Source organism: Aythya fuligula, chromosome Z (genome assembly GCF_009819795.1).
Source record: "Aythya fuligula isolate bAytFul2 chromosome Z, bAytFul2.pri, whole genome shotgun sequence".
NCBI lineage: Eukaryota > Metazoa > Chordata > Aves > Anseriformes > Anatidae > Aythya > Aythya fuligula.
In genome coordinates this window covers 80,495,193-80,515,935 of record NC_045593.1, presented here as the reverse complement: position 1 = coordinate 80,515,935, position 20,743 = coordinate 80,495,193, and the positions used below count along the sequence as shown (strand labels likewise).

General features: G+C 42.3%; 2 protein-coding genes across 2 annotated transcripts in view; one reads left to right on the top strand and one right to left on the bottom strand.

Moving 5' to 3' along the window:
* The first annotated feature begins 924 nt into the window (after nt 1–924).
* On the top strand, nt 925–13,146 carry CCNH (cyclin H). The gene is made up of 9 exons (XM_032206545.1): nt 925–1,073; nt 1,202–1,324; nt 4,896–4,969; nt 5,228–5,438; nt 5,713–5,876; nt 7,837–7,907; nt 9,635–9,746; nt 10,050–10,110; nt 12,961–13,146. Exons 1-9 carry the CDS (start codon nt 957–959, stop codon nt 12,997–12,999), a joined length of 972 nt encoding a protein of 323 aa, XP_032062436.1. The 5' UTR covers nt 925–956; the 3' UTR covers nt 13,000–13,146.
* Nucleotides 13,147–15,142: 1,996 nt separating this feature from the next.
* Nucleotides 15,143–20,743, bottom strand: part of RASA1 (RAS p21 protein activator 1) — a 46,343-nt gene continuing 40,742 nt past the window's right edge. The window contains exons 22-25 of the mRNA XM_032205466.1: nt 20,350–20,438; nt 19,075–19,152; nt 18,018–18,152; nt 15,143–16,008 (exon numbers count right to left, since the gene is read on the bottom strand). Of these exons, the coding sequence (XP_032061357.1) occupies nt 15,925–16,008; nt 18,018–18,152; nt 19,075–19,152; nt 20,350–20,438 (386 nt within the window). The 3' untranslated portion in view covers nt 15,143–15,924. The remainder of the gene's footprint in view (nt 16,009–18,017; nt 18,153–19,074; nt 19,153–20,349; nt 20,439–20,743) is intronic.

The following is a 20,743-nucleotide window of genomic DNA, read 5'->3' as shown; positions in this document are numbered from 1 at the left end:
GAGACACTGATGAAGACTATATATACATCAACTTACAGGATACAAGTTCGCAATTAGGAAATCAATCCTAACTTTACATAGGAGAAAAGACTAGAAGAACCACTGGAGGGCCCTTTGTTCTCTCTTTGTTCTCTCTGAAAACTCATGGAGTTTGATTTAAATTGGCATAACATGTATTATTCCCTGCTCTTTTTTTTTTTTTTTTTTTTTCCCTGAATGTATTATTATTAGATATTGATGAATTATATGGTTTTATAGTTACATGGATGAAAACAAAATAGTGAAATGCATTGGGATAAGGTGAGGTATTTTTTGATGTCAGCACACTTCCTGATATTTTTGAGAAGCTTGAGAAAAAAACAAAACAAAACAAAACAAAACAAAACAAAACAAAACAAAAAAAACAGGAATTTGCATTTTACAGCTATGCATTATTGTAACAAAAAAATGTAAATGTAAGGCTGACCACGGCATAGGGCAGGGCAGCAAGTCCTTTTGGTACATCATCACAGGAAAAAAAAGGGATTCTTTATTTTCAGGGTTTACTGTAACAGCAGGTATTTCGTGGCACACGGACTGTGGGGCACACCCCAATTCCCTTCCTTGTCAAAGTTCACGTATAATTATGTGGAAAGACGCCGGAACAGGCAAACGACCGTGGTCAGTTCCGTCCTGTGGTAGAGGTGTCGGCAGCCTTGGCAGCCACACACCCGACTGTTCCCCCTCTTTCCACCCATATCCCTCTGGTTAACTACTTTTCGTCACGTTTTACTTCACTTTTTCGTGTCTGTGCCACCCCCCGGGCGGCGCACCGTGCCCTGACCAAACCCCCCTCACCCTCCTTCCCGCCCCGCCTCCGCCATCTTCCCGCTCCTCCCTCCCCGCCATCTTCCCGCCCCCCCCCCCGCTCCCTGCGCCGCCGTGAGGGTGGCGGGTGGCGGCCGCTCGCCGCCGCCATGTTCCACAGCAGCACGCAGCGGCGGCACTGGACCTTCGGCAGCGAGGAGGAGCTGGCGAGGAGCCGAGCCGAGGCCAACCGCAAGTTCCGCAGCCGGGCGGCGGCGAACGGGAAGGTGCCGGGCGGGCTGGAGGGGGAAAAGGCGGCGGCGGGGCTGTGGGGCTGTGAGGGCAGAGGGGACACACCCCCCCCCCCTCCCCCCAGTCCCCCTCCGCCATGTCGCATCCCCGCGTCCCCTCACAGGTGGTGCCCAGCGAGCTGTGCCTGCTGGAGCCCCAGGAGGAGCTGGCGATCTGCAAGTACTACGAGAAGCGGCTGCTGGATTTCTGCGCCGTCTTCAAGCCCGCCATGCCGCGGTCGGTGGTGGTAAGCAGGCGCCGCGGCCCCCCTGCGCCCTGCCGGCTCGCCTCAGCGCGGCTGCCCCGCTGTTACGCCTCTCCCCTGCCGTCATCGAGGAGTGGAAGCGAACCCGGAGCTTTCCAGAGATACAATTGACGATACAAATGTTTCAGTTAGTTGGGATTGATTTCAGTGAGCCAGGGATACAGGAAAAGCGCCTGGCTGCTGCAGGGGGGGTCCCGGCGCTGAGGTGCGCGGTCCCCGGTTGTTTGTCCAGCACTGGTGTGTGTCTGAGGGCTGGGAGCTGGTCTAAAAGATTAGACCCTGCGCCTAAGCGCACAGTGCGATCGCTTCCTAAATTCAGGCAGGCTTGGTGCAGTGAGTACATCCCTGGGGAGCCTGTGCCTGTGTGCAACCACCCTCTGGTGAAGAGCCTCTTCCTGATGCCCAGCCTAAACTCCCCCTGCCTCAGCTTAACACCGTTCCTGTGGGTCCTGTCACTGGTGTTACAGAGAATAGGTCACCTGCGTCTCCATTCCCCCTTGTGAGGGACTTGTAGGCCACAATGAGGGCCCCCCTCAGCCTCCTCCAGGCTGAACAGGCCCAGTGCCCTCAGCTGCTCCTCATATGTCTTCCCCTCTAGGCCCTTCACCATCTTTGTCGCCCTCCTCTGGACACTCTCCAACAGTTTCATGTCCTTTTTGTGCTGTGGTGCCCAGAACTGCACACAGTGCTCGAGGTGAGGCAGCACCAGCGCAGAGCAGAGCGGGACAATCACCTCCCTTGACCTACTAGCAATGCCGTGCTTGGAGCACCCCAGGACAGAGTTGGCCCTCCTGGCTGCCAGGGCACACTGCTGGCTCATATTCAACTTGCTGTCTACCACGACCCCCAGATCCCTCTCTTCTAGGCTGCTCTCCAGCGTCTCATCGCCCAGTCTGTACGTGCAGCCAGGGTTGCCCCGTCCCAGGTGCAGGACCCAGCACTTGCTTTTGTTAAACTTCATGCCATTGGTGATCGCCCAGCCCTCCAATCTGTCCAGGTCTGTCTGCAAGGCCTTTCCACCCTCTTCAGAGTCCACAACTCCTCCAAGTTTGGTGTTGTTGGCAAATTTGCTCAAAACACCTTCTAGGCCTACATCCAACTCATTTATAAAGACATTGAAGAGGACTGGCCCTAAAATGGAGCCTTGAGGGACCCCACTGGTGACCGCCTGCCAGCCTGACGCAGCCCCATTTACCATAACCCTTTGGGCCCTGCCCGTCAGCCAATTGCTCACCCACCATATGATGATTTTGTTTAGCTGTATGCTGGACATTTTGTCCAGTAGGATCCTATGGGAAACTGTGTCAAAAGCCTTGCTGAAGTCCAAAAAGATCCCATCAGCTGGTTTCCCTTGGTCAACTAGACGGATGATCTTATAAAAGGAAATCAAATTTGTTAGGCAGGACCCCTCATGAACCCATGTTGGCTGGGACCAATGACCTCATTGTCCCCCAGGTGTGCCTCAATAATTTCAGGGATCATCTTCTCCATGATTTTACCAGGCACTGACATGAGACTGACAGGCCTGTAATTGCTAGGGTCTTCTTTCTTGCTCTTCTTGAAAATTGGCATGTTTGCCAGCTTCCAGTCTACTGGGACCTCTCCAGATTCCCAAAATCATTGAAAAATAATTGACAGAGGTCCCTCAATGACATCAGCCAGCTCTTTAAGCACCCTGGGATGGATCCCATCCGGACCCATGGATTTGTATGGATCCAGGTGGAACAGCAAATCCCGCACACGTTCAGGGTCGGTTGGGAGTTTTCTGTTCACATATCTAAGGAAACCTTTTTTATTGTCTTCCACAGACATGGCCAGCTTCAACTCTAGCTGGGCTTTGGCCCCACGAATTTTCTCCCTACAAACACAAACAGCATCCCTGTATTCCTTCCTCATTGCCTGGCCCTCCTTCCAGCAGCCATACACTTTCTTTTTCCATCTAATCTCCAGTAGAAGATCCCTGCTCAGCCAGGCCGGCCTCCTGCCCCGCCTGCCTGACTTCCGATATTTAGGAATCTCCTGATGTTGTGCTTTTATGAGGCAGTGCTTAAAGACTGACCAGCACTGGTGGACGCCAACGCCTTCAAAAGCAGTTTCCCAGGGGACCTTGCTGACTAGTTCCCTGAGCAGCCTGCAGTCCACTTTCCCCATATCCAGGGCTGAAGTTTTGGTGGCAGTTTCCCTTCTGTCACCATAAATTCTAAACTCAACTACTTCATGGTCACTATGACCGAGACAGCCGCCAATTGCCACGTTTCCCACAAGACCCAATCTGTTCTCCAGCAACAGATGAAGGAGGGCACCTTTCCTAGCTGGCTCCCTTAGCAGCTGCACCAAGAAGTTATCATCGAGGTGGTTTAGGAACCTCCTGGACTTGCCACGTGGTGATCCCAGTTGATGTCTGGCAAGCTGAAATCCCCCATAAGGACAAGGGGAGTTGACCTCGAGGCCTCTCTTAGTTCTGCAAAGAACAATTCATCGGCGTTGTCATCCTGGCTGGGTGGTCTGCAATAGATTCCCACTACAACATCCCCTTTATTTGTTCGTCCCTTAATCCTTACCCGCAGGCTCTCAACTTTGCCATCCCCAGCGTGAAGTTCCATGCAGCCCAGCCCATGTTTCACATACTTCGCCACCCCGCCTGCCCTGATGCTATCAAGTCGTTGCCCCAAAGCCCTAAAGTCCCTTTTGATGGCTCTCGGACTTCTCGTTGCTACCTTGTCATGACCAGCAGCAAGTAGCAGCCGGTGGGCTGTGCCAGGCGTGTGACTTCCTTAGCTAAGTCTCTCATCCAAGCCCCGTGGAGACAACAGAGTTCCCCATGGGTTGGGTCTGGTCAGCATATGTCTGTCCCTTTGTCCCTCTGTCCCTTTCCGAAGGGAGTCCCCCATGCCTTAGGCACCCTCTCCAACTGGGACGGGCTTTTGTCTCCTTCATTGTTCTGGCTATGGTTCTCTGGAGCCTCCTACCTGTTACCTACGGGTATCATGATGAATGTCTTGCTAAAAGCGCATTCACTCTGCACCTGTAGGCTGCCACCATATGCTGCATGAAACCTGACCTTATATCTGAGAATTGGCTGCCCTAACTCAGTGTGCTGAGTCAGACTTCCCAAGTAACAGGTTTGCAATACCTGATTTCATGCTGGTGGGGCTCAGATCAGTGGGGAGTTCAGCACTGACAGGCTGGGGTACTTGCAGACACCCAGAGAAGTGTCACTTTTAAACATGCAGGGAAGTAGACCGTCGCTGTTTCTTAAATTTTGTGTCAGTGTCAGATTCTCATGAAGATGCCATCAACTTTTTGCGCAGTCTTCTTAAATCTATGTCTAAAAATGTCAGAAAAGACAACCAAACCACAATTCTGTAAGCTTATTACACCCACAGATGTACTAGATTTGGGAATGTTTAATGGCACGGCATTTGCACCTGTATTGTGTCCTGTATGCCTGTAGTATACATTTACACTTGCTACTGCTGTGTGATCTTATTTTATTTTTTCTCAATCTATTTTTGCTTCTTACTTTTCCCTCCTTTTTTTTTTTTTAACGTAGGGAACAGCTTGCATGTATTTTAAACGCTTTTACCTGAACAACTCAGTGATGGAGTATCATCCTCGGATAATAATGTGAGTTATCAACACACCTTGCGTTACCATATCGGTTAAAACGTTAGAAGTATACTCGGCATTTGTTAAGATATTTAATCTCTCAGTTTGTTTTTTTTAAATATATGTAAAGACTGGTCACCTTCTGTTTCTGCTTGGGAAAGTTTGTGTTCTATAGATGGTACTTTGAATATTAAAAAAAAATAATTCTGCACAGAACTTCTCATGAAAACATATGCAGATATGAATTTTTTTGTTTTTCCTTTTATCCTTCTCAAGGCTAACGTGTGCATTCTTGGCGTGTAAAGTAGATGAATTTAATGTGTCCAGTGCACAGTTTGTTGGTAACCTTCGAGAAAGCCCTCTTGGACAGGAAAAAGCTCTCGAACAGATACTGGAATATGAACTGCTTCTCATTCAACAGCTGAACTTCCATCTTATCGTGCACAATCCATACAGGCCGTTTGAGGGATTTCTAATTGATATTAAGGTAATAATGTTTTATGTGCTACATACTTCATATGCTAATGTAAGACAAATGTTATGGCTTATGGTAGAAAAAATAAGTGTGCTCTTAATGATGTTGACTGTAAAGTGATAGGTGTTTGCCAGGAGGTCTGTTTTGTTGTGCTCTTTAAACATCATTTATTTTGAACAAGATGGCCAGCTACTCTTTTGCTTTATAGTACATTGTTGTGTTTGGTGTTCTGAGCTGACGAGTGGAAGTTCAGGAACAGCTACTTACTTTCTTACTCGTTTTCTAGACTCGTTATCCAATGCTGGAGAATCCTGAAGTGCTGAGGAGAACAGCGGATGACTTTCTCAATCGAGTGGCTCTGACAGATGCGTATCTACTCTTTACTCCCTCACAGATAGCTCTCACTGCTATCCTATCTAGTGCTTCAAGAGCAGGAATTAACATGGAGAGGTAGTCTTTTTGTTTCTTTGGAGCGATTTATTTGCTACCTGTATAAAACTTTACTGTAGATGTTCCTGACTAGTAGAATTAAGCATTTACTTGGTAGTTAACAGTCTGCTGCATTAAGTATGCTTCAAAACTAAAGCTGTAGTGATTTCTTTTTCAACTTTTGAAAAGCAGGAGCTATGCAGTTAGTTGGTGTCTGGTTTTTATATTCCTTTGAAATGTTTTTTTTGCTTCTTCCAAAGTGATGGCTTTGCCCTAATTAGAGCAGAATAGGATTTTCAGAGTGAAGAGACTGGAAATGCAGTAGAAAGTGAGGGTATGAAACATAAAAGAATCACTGAAAGAAAAAAGTTAGATTTTTAAGAATTTCTAAGATACCAAAGATTTTGGAGTGAAATGGTGTTTCTCTGAACTGATGGCTACTAGCTATGCCCAAACCGTAAGTGCTACACTTGGTTGGTACAACCATCAGTGTACACAGAAATGGACTAATGATAAGTTCATTAAATGGTAAGGTGCTCTTAAGTAACTCGGTTTCTTTTCTGTGGCCTCTCCACTTGTTTCTAGGGCTTTGAAAGCCCTTGTTTCAGGGCTTTGATACCAACCCTGAAAGCGTTTATTAAAGCCATTCTGTTTACAGAGTCTTCCACAGCGTGGGAGAATGCTCTTCATGATTCACTGTTTTCTCAGAACGGTGTGCCAGCGTTCAGGTGCTTATTACAACTTGTCGATCTCATTCCTGAGCGTATTTTCTGTACTCCATACATCAAAACTCAGAAAGCTTGGCTATAAAGAGAACTAGAATAGTTTGTAGGTAGCATGGGATTCAGGTTATGTGAGTTTTGTCTTCTCATAAAAAGAAAAAACAAAACAAAACAAATTCTTTGTCACCCGTCAGCACCTACAGTTGCTACAACCTTGTCAGTCACTGTTTCGCATCAGCTTCAGCTGCTGCACACGAGAGAAGCTGCAGCACGGGTCTTGAGGGCCTGTGAGTAGGGGTCCCTGCATCGGCAGGGCAGAGCTGGGTTAGAACACAGAGGCTTGAAAATCTGTGGGTCCCAGATGTCAGTGTGATTAAATCTGTGTTCAAGAAGTTACAGTTTCAGGCAAAACAACAGCAACTGGTCTCTGGCAAGTAATGGCTACCAGTTAGTCTCTCATTAGGGTGTCAGCAAAGGGCTCCTGAAGTTGTCTGAGCAGTGGCTCTAAGTGAGCAGCTGCCAGCTTGTAGCAATTAACATTGTCTTCCTGGTGGCTGGGGCCTCAGACTGTGAGCTGCAGCTGGCACAGCTGAGTGTATCTGTATTATAAATAAGTTTTCTCTTCACACAGACTGGTAACACTTTAAGAGTCCTTGGATTTTACATGCAAGTTTTCTTCCCAGCAAGGGATAAACTGTTTTTTTTTGTAGATCTTGACAAGGATTATTGCTTATATATCTTGTGGTTTTAACCAGCTGGTGTGTGGGTTTTTTTTTCTTTTTTGTTTTGTTTTGTTTTAAGATTTGGAAGCATAAATGAGCAAGTGCTAAAGCTGAAAGTGAGATTATTCTCTAAACTTTTCATATTTTTACTCGGAGGTCCTGTGTCGTGTGTTCAATATTCTGTTTCATAGCTTCAGTTTTCATCTAAATTCACTTAAATCTTAAGTTCCTTTTTTTTTTTTTTTTTTAACACTGGAATGTGATAAATGTCTGTGTAATGATGTTCCTCAGGTGTGCTCTTTTAATGTGTTACTAAAAGGAACTTTGAATCTGAGGAACAGAAGAATGCTGGAAGTGAAGGACTTGCTTCATCATTTGCTTGTCACTTTATAGCACTTCCACAACAAAAGTGTTCTTACTAAGTCTAATCATAATGCTTTAGCAGATGGAGATAGGTGTTTTATTAACTAATGGTAGCTGTCACAAGTAATTATGGCACTTTATTTTAGGAAATTATTCTTTCATTTCTCCTTACAGTTACTTGTCAGAAAGCCTTATGCTGAAAGAAAACAGAACATTCTTGGGCAAGTTACTAGATGGCATGAAATGTAAGTAAACATTGGAAAAAATGTGAGAAACTGTCTTTCTGAAGGAAAACAAACAAACAAACAAACAAAAAAAAGAAAAACATGATGTTTTTCCAAACTACAAAACTTTTAAGCAGAAAAGTGTGCTTCCAATGGTTTTGTTCAGCTCAGGGCTTGCATAGGGTAGGTAAAAAGTTGGCAGTACAATGACCTACTTGCTAGGTATATGCAGGGGGAGAAAACACTCAGACTTACCTTTGTTATTAAATTAAATCAAAATGGTAAAGAGCCTGATGCTTTGCAAATCATATATGTTGTACTGTTTTTTTTAGTAACTGATTTGTATTCAAAAGTGAGAAATCTGTTTTGGGCACTAGTTTGTGTGAGTTTGGATGAGTAACTTCTTTTCAGTCACGATGACTTGAGAGTGCAGCTTCTGACAAAAGCTGCACAGAACCACTTCTACCACCAGAGGGTGACTTTTGTAAGCTGAGTGATCTGCCAGCATTTGAACACCACTTTTACTTTGTAGCTATAAAGGTGTTTCAAAAGATGTTCAGGTTTTATGTTTAGATGTCTAGTACAAAACAGCTACATATATAAAAAACAGAACAAAACATGAATGCTGGCATGGTTTAGCTGTGACAGTGGGGAGTACAGTATGCTGATCATTATATTAAATGACAGTCGAGGTATGGAATTTTAAGAAGGCAGTTCTTTAATATTCTAACCTGATGCATGTATTTAAAATGGAGAGTGCTAGCATCGAAAAGAAAAAATCCAGTCTGTTGACTAAGCAGACTTCGGTGGTGAATATATCGTTTAAGTCAGCAGGGTCTACAAATTCAATTTAAATTGAATTTATGAAGTTTGAGGTACTCTTACCTCTGTCTTCTGCTAACAAACCTAGTCGTCAGGTTTCTTTTAGTGAAATGCAGAAGGATCCCAGACTCGCTTGCAGCTTTGTGGAAAATAGCATTACCCTAAAGGCAGCTCTTCGTAAACGTGGCTGGCAGAAAATTTTAGAGCAGCTGAGATGCTAAATCTGTGAGTGGTTTGTTTTGCATAGAACTGGTGGTAGAGAAGGTCTTCTTTCTTGTAGGGTACTTGTAAATTTAATTTACATTCATAAAAGACAGAAACTGTTTTTAAGACTAGGATACAGTGCTGAATACAAAAAAACACTCATCTATTTTGAAAGTTGCTGGCAAAGGAATGTGAACGCTGTAATTTGCCTTGATGAAAAACAAAAAATGTGATGCTGGCAACTTAATTCAGTTGTAGTCCTTTGTGCTGAGCTTCTGCTGATCCTTGATGCTAATTAGGATTAATCCTCTGTTTTTAAGATGATAGTCAAGCCTCGTGTGTGTAATCTTGGATACTCCAAAGTTAGTGTGCTGCAAGTGATGGGAAATTGTGTAAGCAAATGGTTTGGGAGTTGGAGAAGGTCAGAACTTGGGACATCTGATGGTTTGACAAATAAAAGTAGGGATTTTAGTTATAAAGATTTCTGTTAAGTTGGTAAAACTTGCCTTACAGTGTCTTGAAGTCTGTTTGGAAAATAGATGTGATGTTTTCAAAATCTGGCAGAGATGTGAGGGAAAAGAGAGAAACTGTTGCCTCAAGGTTAAATACAAGGGATAAGCAGTAGCAGGAGCCACACTACTGATTGATACTGACGTTGTGTAATTCGCAGGGTGGAGCAGAAATTACTTAGTTTGCTTAGAGCTGTGTTGTTGCCACTGTAGGCATGAAAAATCTTATAAAGAAATATGAACTGCCAAGGCCTGAAGAGATTGCTGCTCTAAAACAGAAATTAGAGAAGTGTCACAGTCCGGAGTTTTCACTTAATTCCAACATGTAAGTAGATCCTATGTAATTTGTTAAATTTCAATCTTTTTTAATGCTGTGGAAACACTGACTGATCTGTGAGTGAATGAAAATGAAAACGTGTCAATGCAAACATGAGGGTGCCTGTTCAAAGTCTTGGTTCTCAGGTTCACACAGTTCTTCTGTAACACCCAGATGCTGTTCCTCTATGCTGATTAGCACGGCAGGCCCCAACAGTGGGAGATAAGGATATAATAGGAAATAACAGGAAATAAGGAGACTGACTCTGGAAATGAATAACTAAACCTACTTTTTTTTCTGGACGGTGGTTAGGAAGAAGAGGAAAGGTTGTGAAGATGGTGACTATAACGCAAAAAAGCCGAAAATTGATGAGGTTAGTAAATGTATGGTACAAATACTTGTTTTTCCACTCTAATGGTTGATGAAATTGACACAGCCACTGACAAACTTCTGCCACTGATGTTCTTCTACATATTGCTCAGAGTGTTTTGCAGCTTATTTTTAAAATGAGCCAGAGTTACTGCAGGCCTGCATTTGGGAGTGTTTTTAATACTCATATTTTCTGTGGGGAGTGGCAAGCACATGCAGACCATCCTTCCTGCTCTTCCTTGTGCTTTTGGAAGTCTCTTGACAAACCACAGCACAACATGAAGCTTAGTACTTCTACTCCACTGTCTGAAACTCTGTGATACCACTGAGGGAAAACAGCTGTTAAAACAGCTTGGAATACCATGGTGAAAGTCCTGGTTTTGGAAGGCCAGGAACTGAAATCCTAACTGTGCAGGCAGAAATTCACTGCTCAGGATTCAGCGAAAGGAATATGAAGAAATATGTGGAGATGCCTGCCTGATGCGTAAGCTTTAGGTAGTGTTTTTAAGCTGGCCAGTGTTTGTGAAAGTGTTTCCTTTTACTTTGTCTTCCTGACCAAGGTTGAAGTAGCTGGTTTGCTAGCAAGGCTTGCAAACAGTGCAGATGAGTAGCTTGTACCTCAGGTTGTGAGTCCGGGTATAAATACGGTGGAGAGGGTAATTTAACAAATGAAAACAGAGTAGGGTAATCCTTCATGATCTAATCTGAACATCTTTTGTAACTTTCAGTTGTAATATTGTCTGGAAATCGTAGACAACACTGCTACATTCTGGTGGAGGAATAGCTTTGTAAGGAACCCTTTTTAATGGAACTTTTATTGATACTGAAAACCTTGTACATACAGAGAGTGATCTGTCACCCTTAGCATAAAATGCATGCTTTTGTTTTTTAAATAGCACGACTAGTTGAATTGGGTTGGCAGTGTGCCCTCACTGCTAAGAAAGCTAATGGTATTCTTGGCTGCAGTGGATAAAGTATGACCAGCAGTCAGGAGAGGTAATCCTTCCCCTCCAGACTGCACTCATGGGGCTGTACTTAGAATCATAGAATCATAGAATATCCTGAGTTGGAAGGGACCCTTAAGGATCATCAAGTCCAACTCTTGACACCGCACAGGTCTACCCAAAAGTTCAGACCATGTGACTAAGTGCACAGTCCAATCTCTTCTTAAATTCAGACAGGCTCGGTGCAGTGACCACTTCCCTGGGGAGCCTGTTCCAGTGTGCAACCACCCTCTCTGTGAAGAACCCCCTCCTGATGTCAAGCCTAAATTTCCCCTGCCTCAGCTTAACCCCATTCCCGCGGGTCCTGTCACTGGTGTTAATGGAGAAAAAGTCTCCTGCCTCTCGACACCCCCTTACGATGAAGTTGTAGACTGTGATGAGGTCTCCCCTCAGCCTCCTCCAGGCTGAACAGGCCCAGTGACCTCAGCTGTTCTTCGTACGTCTTCCCCTCCAGGCCTTTCACCATCTTCGTAGCCCTCCTCTGGACACTTTCCAACAGTTTCATGTCCTTTTTATACTGTGGTGCCCAGAACTGCACACAGTGCTCGAGGTGAGGCTGCACCAGCGCAGAGTAGAGCGGGACAATCACCTCCCTTGACCTACTAGTGATGCCGTGCTTGATGCACCCCAGGACACAGCTGGCCCTCCTGGCTGCCAGGGCACACTGCTGGCTCATATTCAACTTGCTGTCTACCACGACCCCCAGATCCCTCTCTTCTAGGCTGCTCTCCAGCGTCTCATCGCCCAGTCTGTACGTGCAGCCAGGGTTTCCCCGTCCCAGGTGCAGGACCCGGCACTTGCTCTTATTGAACTTCATGCGGTTGGTGATCGCCCAGCTCTCCAACCTATCCAGATCCCTCTGCAAGGCCTTTCCACCCTCATTCGAGTCCACAACTCCTCCAAGTTTGGTGTCATCAGCAAACTTGCTCAAAATACCTTCTATTCCTACATCCAGATTGTTTATAAAAATATTGAAAAGTACCGGCCCTAAAATGGAGTTGTCACTCCAAAAAAACAAGCGTTTTTGTTTGTTTTTCTCCTTCTTTGATAAGCAGTATAGCATGCTTGCAGAAACAAGCTGGGGTCTCTCCCTTGAGCCTTTCAGTTGTGTTTTCTGGGATAAGCCACTGATGGCTGAAAACAAAATCTTTACCTCTGATGTGTTTATGTTTGCGACCGAGTTCTCTCTGGTTTCATCATCCCTGCAGAAGATAGCATAGTGGGTGGCTGTAAAGGGAGAGTGACAACAGTTTTAATGAACTCGGGAATCAAAGTTTAAGTGCAGTCTTACAACAAAATAGGGGAAATGTCTTAAACTGTTCTCACATTTAGCAACATGGGAAGCTTGAGCAGAAATCTGGGATCATTGGGAGTTGCCAGGAAATGAAATATCCTTTCATCTTTTTCACTAGTTGTTACCAATAGTCGTAGGTCAAGCACATCATGACAATCTGGGAGGGAGCCTAATGAATGTGCTTCTGTGTAGGACTTGCATGAATTTGTATTCAGCTTTTCTGTGTTGACTGACATTCTTACTGGCTGTCAGAAGTAGAACAGTCCCTGTATTGTCTTACACCAGTCCTGGAAGAAATATATGCATGTCAGGTAAAGTGGACAGACAAACTAAGTTTTAAAATCCATTTAAAGTTGCTGTTTCAATCTTTTACTGTCAGTAGGCACAGTCTGAGAGGTCAAAGTGAAGTTACTTGTATTACTTGAACTCTTTTCAGCTGGCATACATAAGGGATGTTATGCTGATACCAGATGCAGCAGTACCAGCTGGTCCATGTTCCTGCACAGCTTACTGTCTGGCCGTGCTGCTCAAGGCATTGCTTTTTTCCTTCCCTTAGGAAGAATGTACCGATGACGAGTTTGCGGAGCTGGTGTAACCCCGAAGAGGAAATCCTATCACTGCAGTACCCGCTGTCCTGTGACGCGTGAACCTGTCTGCCAAAGGTTCATTAGCCTGTATTAGCATGAGGTATTTGCTCTTTTACTATTTAATATACTTGCAATAAAGCGTTTTATACAATTCAGTTTTAGTTAATTGTAGCTCCGTTATAAAACCCTCATCCATTTACGGTCAAATATCAGTAAGAAATGCTCACTTGGAGAAATCTGTTACGCACAGAAGAGTGACAAAGTGATGTTAAGAAATGCGTTGCAGCATGGCAGTAGCTGAAGTCAAGACTGGCATTTAGCAAAGTGGTTAAATACAAGCAGAAAGCAAATTGGGTAATAGATCCGTTACATTGTTTAGAGCAAAACATGCATGCCCTCTTCCCAAGTTTGTTACTGTTCAAAGAATATAACCTTGCCCCTAACATTTTCTGCATTTGAGAAGAGTTTCTCTTAGGTTAGGATCAGCGGGAAGGCCAACAAGGCTAGCGTCCTGGTGGGGGTCTGTTACAGACCGCCAAACCAGGATGAGGAGACGGATGAGGAATTCTACAGGCAGCTGACAGAAGTTGCGAAATCGTCAGCTCTTGTACTCGTGGGGGACTTCAACTTCCCTGACATATCCTGGAAGCACAACACAGCCCTGAGAAAGCAGTCTAGGAGGTTTCTGGAGAGCGTGGAAGATAGCTTCCTGACGCAGCTGGTTAGTGAGCCTACCAGGGGTGGTGCCCCGCTAGACCTTCTCTTCACAAACAGAGAAGGACTGGTGGAGGATGTGATTGTCGGGAGCTGTCTCAGGCAGGAGGAGGCTGTAGCGAGGTGGGGGTTGGTCTGTTCTCCCAAGTGCCTGGTGACAGGATGAGGGAGAATGGTCTAAAATTGCACCAGGGGAGGTTTACGTTGGATGTTGGGAAGAACTTCTTTACTCAGAGGGTTGTTAGACATTGGAACAGGCTGCCCAGAGAAGTGGTGGAGTCACCATTGCTGGAGGTCTTTCAAACATTTAGATGTAGAGCTTAGGGATATGGTTTAGTGGAGGACTTGTTAGTGTTAGGTCAGAGGCTGGACTAGGTGATCTTGGAAGTCTCTTCCAACCTAGATGATTCTGTATGTGTGAGTCTGTGTGTGATTCTCAGATGTACTGAGAGGCTGCAGCAACTACTTTACACTATATAAAGTAATATTCACAATTCTGTGACTGACTTGTTACTGTATTTCCTGTTCCTGCAGCCATGATCTCAGATTAGTGGCTGTGATAAACCTGCCTGAGGGCATCAGAGAACAACTTAAAATCTTCCTAACTACTTACACAGCTTCTAAATGTAGGGCAAGCTCTGTTTCCTTTTCATACATTGATTTAGAACACATGCAGTTTTAGTATACATTCACCTAAACTGCAGCTTTAGGAACGTTTACTATGCTGTTTTAAGAGCATCAGCTCTACCTACTACCTACACTTACTAGTGTAATATAAATATACCACTTGTGGCACTTGAGAGCTCTTTTCAGAGCAGAAGGTTCAGTTCTGGGCACCTACCTTCCAGAGAAATAAATGGCTCAACTGGAGAGCAACAGCAAGCTGCAAGACATGTAAGGAAGAACGTACAGCAAAGACCGAAAGATAAGAGTCCATGCAAATTAGAATGAAAGTGAATGCAAAATGCAGTTGAATAGACGGGAGATACTGCGTGATGTTGTAACAGGTGTGTTCATGTTGCACAAGAGTTATTTATGTGGCATCTCATACACCTTGCCAGTGAATCTCAGCATCCTTTCATTCTTTACCAGATCACTCCCAAGAATTGTCATAAATGGGGATGCAGAATGCCCCTGGATCAACTGCATAGTTTAAGTTCTTCCCCTCCCTCCCCCCTTATTTAAACTCTTAGTTTTGGTCTGTTACACTGCTGTTCTGGGGATTTATGCTTAAAACCAAAGTGACACTGCACGAACACATCAAAGGACATCATTCACCACATATGCAGACACGAGGAAAAAATCTCCACAGCAACCAAAGTTAGCAAGTTTCCATAGAGTTGATCTGCAGCTTGATTTATTTCAAAAACTTAACTTTCCATGTATAAAAATAAGATTCATGGTAGACATACAGTACACAAAAGACCAACCAATACATATTTTATAAAATGGTTTAATGAATGCATGCATGTCTGATACAATGATCAATAAATTTACTTAATTCAAATTATTTACTGTTGTAAACATTTTACAAAAGCATTGTGATTTATCTGGATATACAGTCCTTGATGGAAGAACTATTCAGACTGAATCAGTGGCACATCAAAAAATAAAGCTGACAATACCCATTCTGCATATTCTCTTTCAACATGATTCCAGCAAGAGAAACAGCATGGTATAAAAGTGTACAGTAAAGATTGTTCCTACCATAACATCAAATTCTGAAAACTGTAAATACAAGTTAAAGTGGATGAAACAGTCAGAAGTCATAATTATTGTAACCAGTCAGAAATTACAGTAAGAAATGTTATCCAGTTATATGTAGCTGTCAAAACAACACATTTCTTTCTTTGTCAGTTGATAATTCTTTTCCAACAAGACAGCAAAACTTTGGCAATTAGAGGTGCTGAAAATAATTTTAAAGTTCAAGACACAGTCACAGCATTTTCTTTGTGGAAGGTGAACTGTACACCAAGGCTCAGAGGTTGTGAAAACTGTTTCCAAGTGGAAAAAAGTGCAAATGTCCTGCACAGATAGCTTAAAAAGCTGCTGGTACAATCATTCACCAACAGAATCTTTGTTTTCTTTTTGCATAGTTCACACATTACTGGGAATGTGACAGGGTGTGCTATTTTTGGCAAGAGCAAGAAGAAAGTGATACTGGTGTGAGTTGCCATGTTGGGCATGCTGGATCCATGCAGAATTCAGGTAGAGGGCTGCTACCTGATGTTGTTGGACACTGAATACTGGTTTTGTTTTTGTTGAAGCAGTTCTGTAATAGCCAACAGCTTCTTAAGAACATGCTGTGGAAAAAAAGAGTAAATACAACCATATGTTAGCAACTAGTAAAAAACCCAAAAGTTTTACTTGAGATACACTTTCAACATTACCTTAACAGACTTACAATTATGTAGTTTAAAGAAAAGAGGGAGGGGAACACGACAACAGCTCTGATTTCCTAGTCAGTAGGACACTACTTGAAAAGGGAACTCCAAAACAGCATTGTGAAATTCCTGCCGTACCCATGGATCTTCTTGGTGCTTCTTCTAACACAGGTAGGCTAAGACAGTATACTGCTAGCACACAGTCGGGAGGTCAACCATTTTTGTCATTATGGAAGTACTGTTCTAACTAAAATAGGTGGTCCTGAACCATTAGGGCATAATTAAGAAGAGGAAAATGCAAGAGAATTTTGTCTGTAGAAACCCATAACGGAGAATTTATCCTCTGACATATGAAGTTAAGTATATCAAGAAAAGAGGATCACATCCCTCATCATTATCTGTATCAGGTTTTTCTGAAGATCCACTCTTTTTTTTTTTTTTGTGACAGAAGAAAACCATAACCTGTTTGTCCGAGCACGTGTATTTAGTACTGATTGCTTCTGTCCTGCCTTGCCAGTCTAGCCACTGCTGGTGTTTTTTGTCACGACTATCAGCCACAACAACTCAATTACGAACTCAAACATGACTTTTTCTCTCATGCCAATATAGAGGTAGATTGCTGTTATTGAACTGGATTAGATTTCAGGTGCTGTAATAAAGAACTCCTATTTTATTTTCAAATTTCTTGAGTTTTTTTTCTTCCAAAGTTAAGAGTTAAATACAAGTGTACTTCCTTGTTTTATGAAATTATCACAGAAGTTCACAGCAGCTCTAGTTTGGAAAAAAAAAAATAGTGCTGAAATATGCATTATTCAAGTAAAAGCTTGCTTGTTCTGCTGCTGCCAAAGGACCTGCCATACAGATTTATGGTCTACCTGGGATTAAATTAAGGCCTTGTAAATACAATAGTGAAAGTGCTTATAAAAGGTATTTAGAAATGCTTAATAGTGTTGATTGAAATTAACTATCAATGTCCAAAACTTAACCTCTTTGAAAGTCAGTCATTCCAAAGCAAAAACAACCCTCGAAAGCCCCACAATCAATACAATCAAGGTTAAACCTCAATAATCAAAATGAAAACAAAACTAAACAAAAAACAACTCAAAATCCTCTGTGGGAGTCCCCTACTGGCTTCACTGAACATGTATCAATGGTTTCAGCTGATACTAATCCAATTTAAGAAAGATTGTTGCTAATAAGAGGTTTTCAAGTGCAACTGTCCCTGCCCTGGAGGCACTAGCATCAAATGGTAGGTTACTCAAATCACTATTGCCTGCACAGCACAATACACAGAAATGTTACTGTGAGGTAAGTTTAATTCCTTCCTTGAGATTCACTGTTATTAGCAGAGCAAAAGGAGGTATATAACTTCTGTAGAACTTCGAGACAATGCAGTAAGTAATTTGAAGTAATTCCTTTTTGAGTTTTTATAAAGCTTTTTTTTTTTTTTTATAAAGTTTGGAAGTTTAATCATTTACAGTAGGCCTGCTTAACAGCTGGAACAAACTAATCACAGTGGGTTTGCCAGAAAAGCTTGCTATGTTGGTTTATAAATGTACTATAAAAATTAGGAAGCAGAAATAAGATAGCAATAGAAAGCTAGGGGAAGTAAATTTAGTTCAGCTGAAAAAAACAAGATCCTTAAAATATTGACCTAGAGAAACTGTCAGTAGTTTCACAGATGTACGCTTCCTCTAGAAACTAAAATCTTCCTCTCTAAACCTGAAAAATCTTGGTTTTATTGTACAAATCTTGCAACTATGGACTAAGTATTTACAACTAGCAGCTTTCTTGTGAGATGCACTTTTTATTTTTTTTTAATCAAACATAATGCTAGCCAGAAATACTTAAAAGAATCCTGGCATGATGGATTACCTCAAGATACCCTATCTGCACCTGTGATTTGATGGTTAATCTTTGTGGTTTACCTGCATTACACCTCGTTCGTTACTGAGTGTCCGAAGTTCATCTGAATGTGCCACACAAATCTCGTGCAAGGCTGCCAGATCACGGGATAGGTCAGTTCTAGAGTGCTCTGTAGTGTCTGGAAGCTCAGGAACATTCTTGAACAAAAATGATGAGAGCAGATTTAAGAACAGTGAGTAACCAGGTAAACCCTGTACAGCTTAAGCTACAGCTCTAAGTAACTCATTAAATTACTCATAAAAAAATAGTTCTGTGATTAAAACAGATTAACCTGACTGTTAGTTTCAGGACAATGGTTTTCAGAGACCTTGTGTAAAATCTCTCATTTCAAGAAAACTGATGCATCACAGTATACAGAAATTGCAGTTCAACCAGAAGAGGTGACCTGTCTGCATGCCACACTAAAATACTTGTTTCTGTGTCTTACCAAAATGTTCTGAGATGTCATTTATGTCACTTTAAAAGAATAAACTCAGGAAGCTACACACATTTTTATCTTCATTTTTAATACAAATTCTTAGTATAAATACACACATATATGAACTCCTAACTTCTGTTACAGCTACCGTACGCAAAACAATAAGAGTTTAAATATAATAAAGCAATTGTTCCATTTCAAACTACAGTATGTACAACACATTTGGGATACGCTGGGGAATGCTGGCTGAAATCTATTTTTTAAAACAATTTCAATGTCTCGTCAAAGCTATATGAAATTATACATGGGATTTTTTTTGTTTCAGAATACATTTTAAAAAACTTTTTTAGCCAAGATTCCTAATTCTCATGCAGATTAGGTATATTTTAGCTTCTTGCATCTACGGAGTTGCTAAATGAACAAAATGTATGATGTTTGATGGTTTCAGTTTTGTGTGAGAGGCTAGACAGCAATCTGCATTTTTTAAAGATACGTGAGGAAGATTTATTCAGCAACAAGCATTCAAAATCACGTGGAAGCTGATGCATTTTTAAGCTAGTCAACAAAAAGTGTGAAGAATTTTCATTTACAATATTGCATATTAGCATATAATTTCCAGTAAAGAATTTTTAGCCACTTACCCCAAGTTCATCTAAAAACATGATCATGCGGTGTTTGTTGCTCTTGATGAATGGATTTACCCCTTCCATATATGGCTCCTAGCAATTTTAAAAAGTATTCATTAAAACAAATCAGTACCAAGTGAATTGTCATAGCTGATGTGAACGCAATGCTGTCAGAAAAATGACATTACAAAACAAGTATGTTATCTGGGGTGACTTTAACTTCTCACGTGTATTTCTGAACGCCTGAATAATGTACACAGGTCAAAAGCCCGCGCTTTTTGTTTTCCAGGTGGATTCAGAAATAGTTTCTTATAGGCATACTAGCACGAAATTTAAATCTTATGAAGTATTTCAGATGATTTTCCCCACACATACTAGCTTCAATAAACAAACTCTCTACAACTTTGAAAAGGGATAATCAGAAGCAAGGTGCCCTTTTCTTTCATTAACACTTGTACTACAAGTGGTGTGTGTCAGACGCTGAAGTCCACAGGTACTTATCAGTCATGTTCCTTGCTGCTTGGGAACTGAGACAGACCACTTGTTGCTTGCCTTCTCTTATCCACACAGCAGAAACTTCATTAAAAGCTAGGTCTTTTTACTGCAAATTGTCAAGCTGATTTACAACATTCATTAAGTTTAACGACAGGAAAACGAATACAAGTAGAAGGGGTGTTTGGAAGCTCTACAACAGAAAACACCAAGGTAAGGCGCAAGTAGAAGCACAGGCGAAACAGCAGGTGGCGAAAGAGTGACTCAAGAGGTCAGTAGTTCTTCCTTTGTTTCAATATTGGATACTCTATCCAGCTCTGAGTTTAAGTCTGATACGTCTCAGTTTGAAGGTGAATTATATACAGGTAGATGCCTGCTGAGGTTATTTGTGTTCTCATAGCATCAACACATAGTGGCATCACATTCTGTAATGCCTACTGCAATGCCATTCATTCATCAACTGTTTTAACAGCCCCTTGCTGATACAACTAGGTTCAAAATCTTCATGGGATGCACAAGATCAGGTTTCTAGATCAGTTTATCCCAAAATAGTGGGCCTCCACTTCACAATTTGGCCAGACTGCTATTGCTCTAGTTCAGATCAACATCCTGTTCAGTTCCAAATGAAGAAGACACAAGAAGTGCAGGAACAAAGCCTCTATGCTGGTGATGACAAACAGGTCAGGTTTCAGACTTCGCATAAGAAAACAAAAGCAGGTTTTTGCCCGTATAAAGCAGGAACATTGAAACATATCAGAAAAGCAATTCCAGGCTGTTCTGTCCATGTATAATATTTACCTTAGCTCCAAATTCAACCAAATTTGCTAAATTCTGCACAGACTTGGCGACCAGCGTCAGCGTTCTTGCAGCAGTAGGGGAAGGAGAATCTGACAGGAATACAAAGTAGAGTTATTGGCCATTGCACTTAAGACTACCAGCAGTCACACAAAAGCAAACTCTTCTTCAATTTGTATTTGCAGATTTAAATGCTTTCAATGTTGTAACAGATCAGCATGTGGAAAATATCACTTGGTGAAGTAATTACTAAAGCAATTTAAGTTTTATGTCCAAAAAATAAGTAAGAACATCTGATTTTGCTACTAGCTGTACACAGAAGTAGGCAAAATGAAGTGTTGTTTAACAGGAGTTCTGTGAAGTAGCGAGAACCATTTTCACAAATATTAAACAGTTC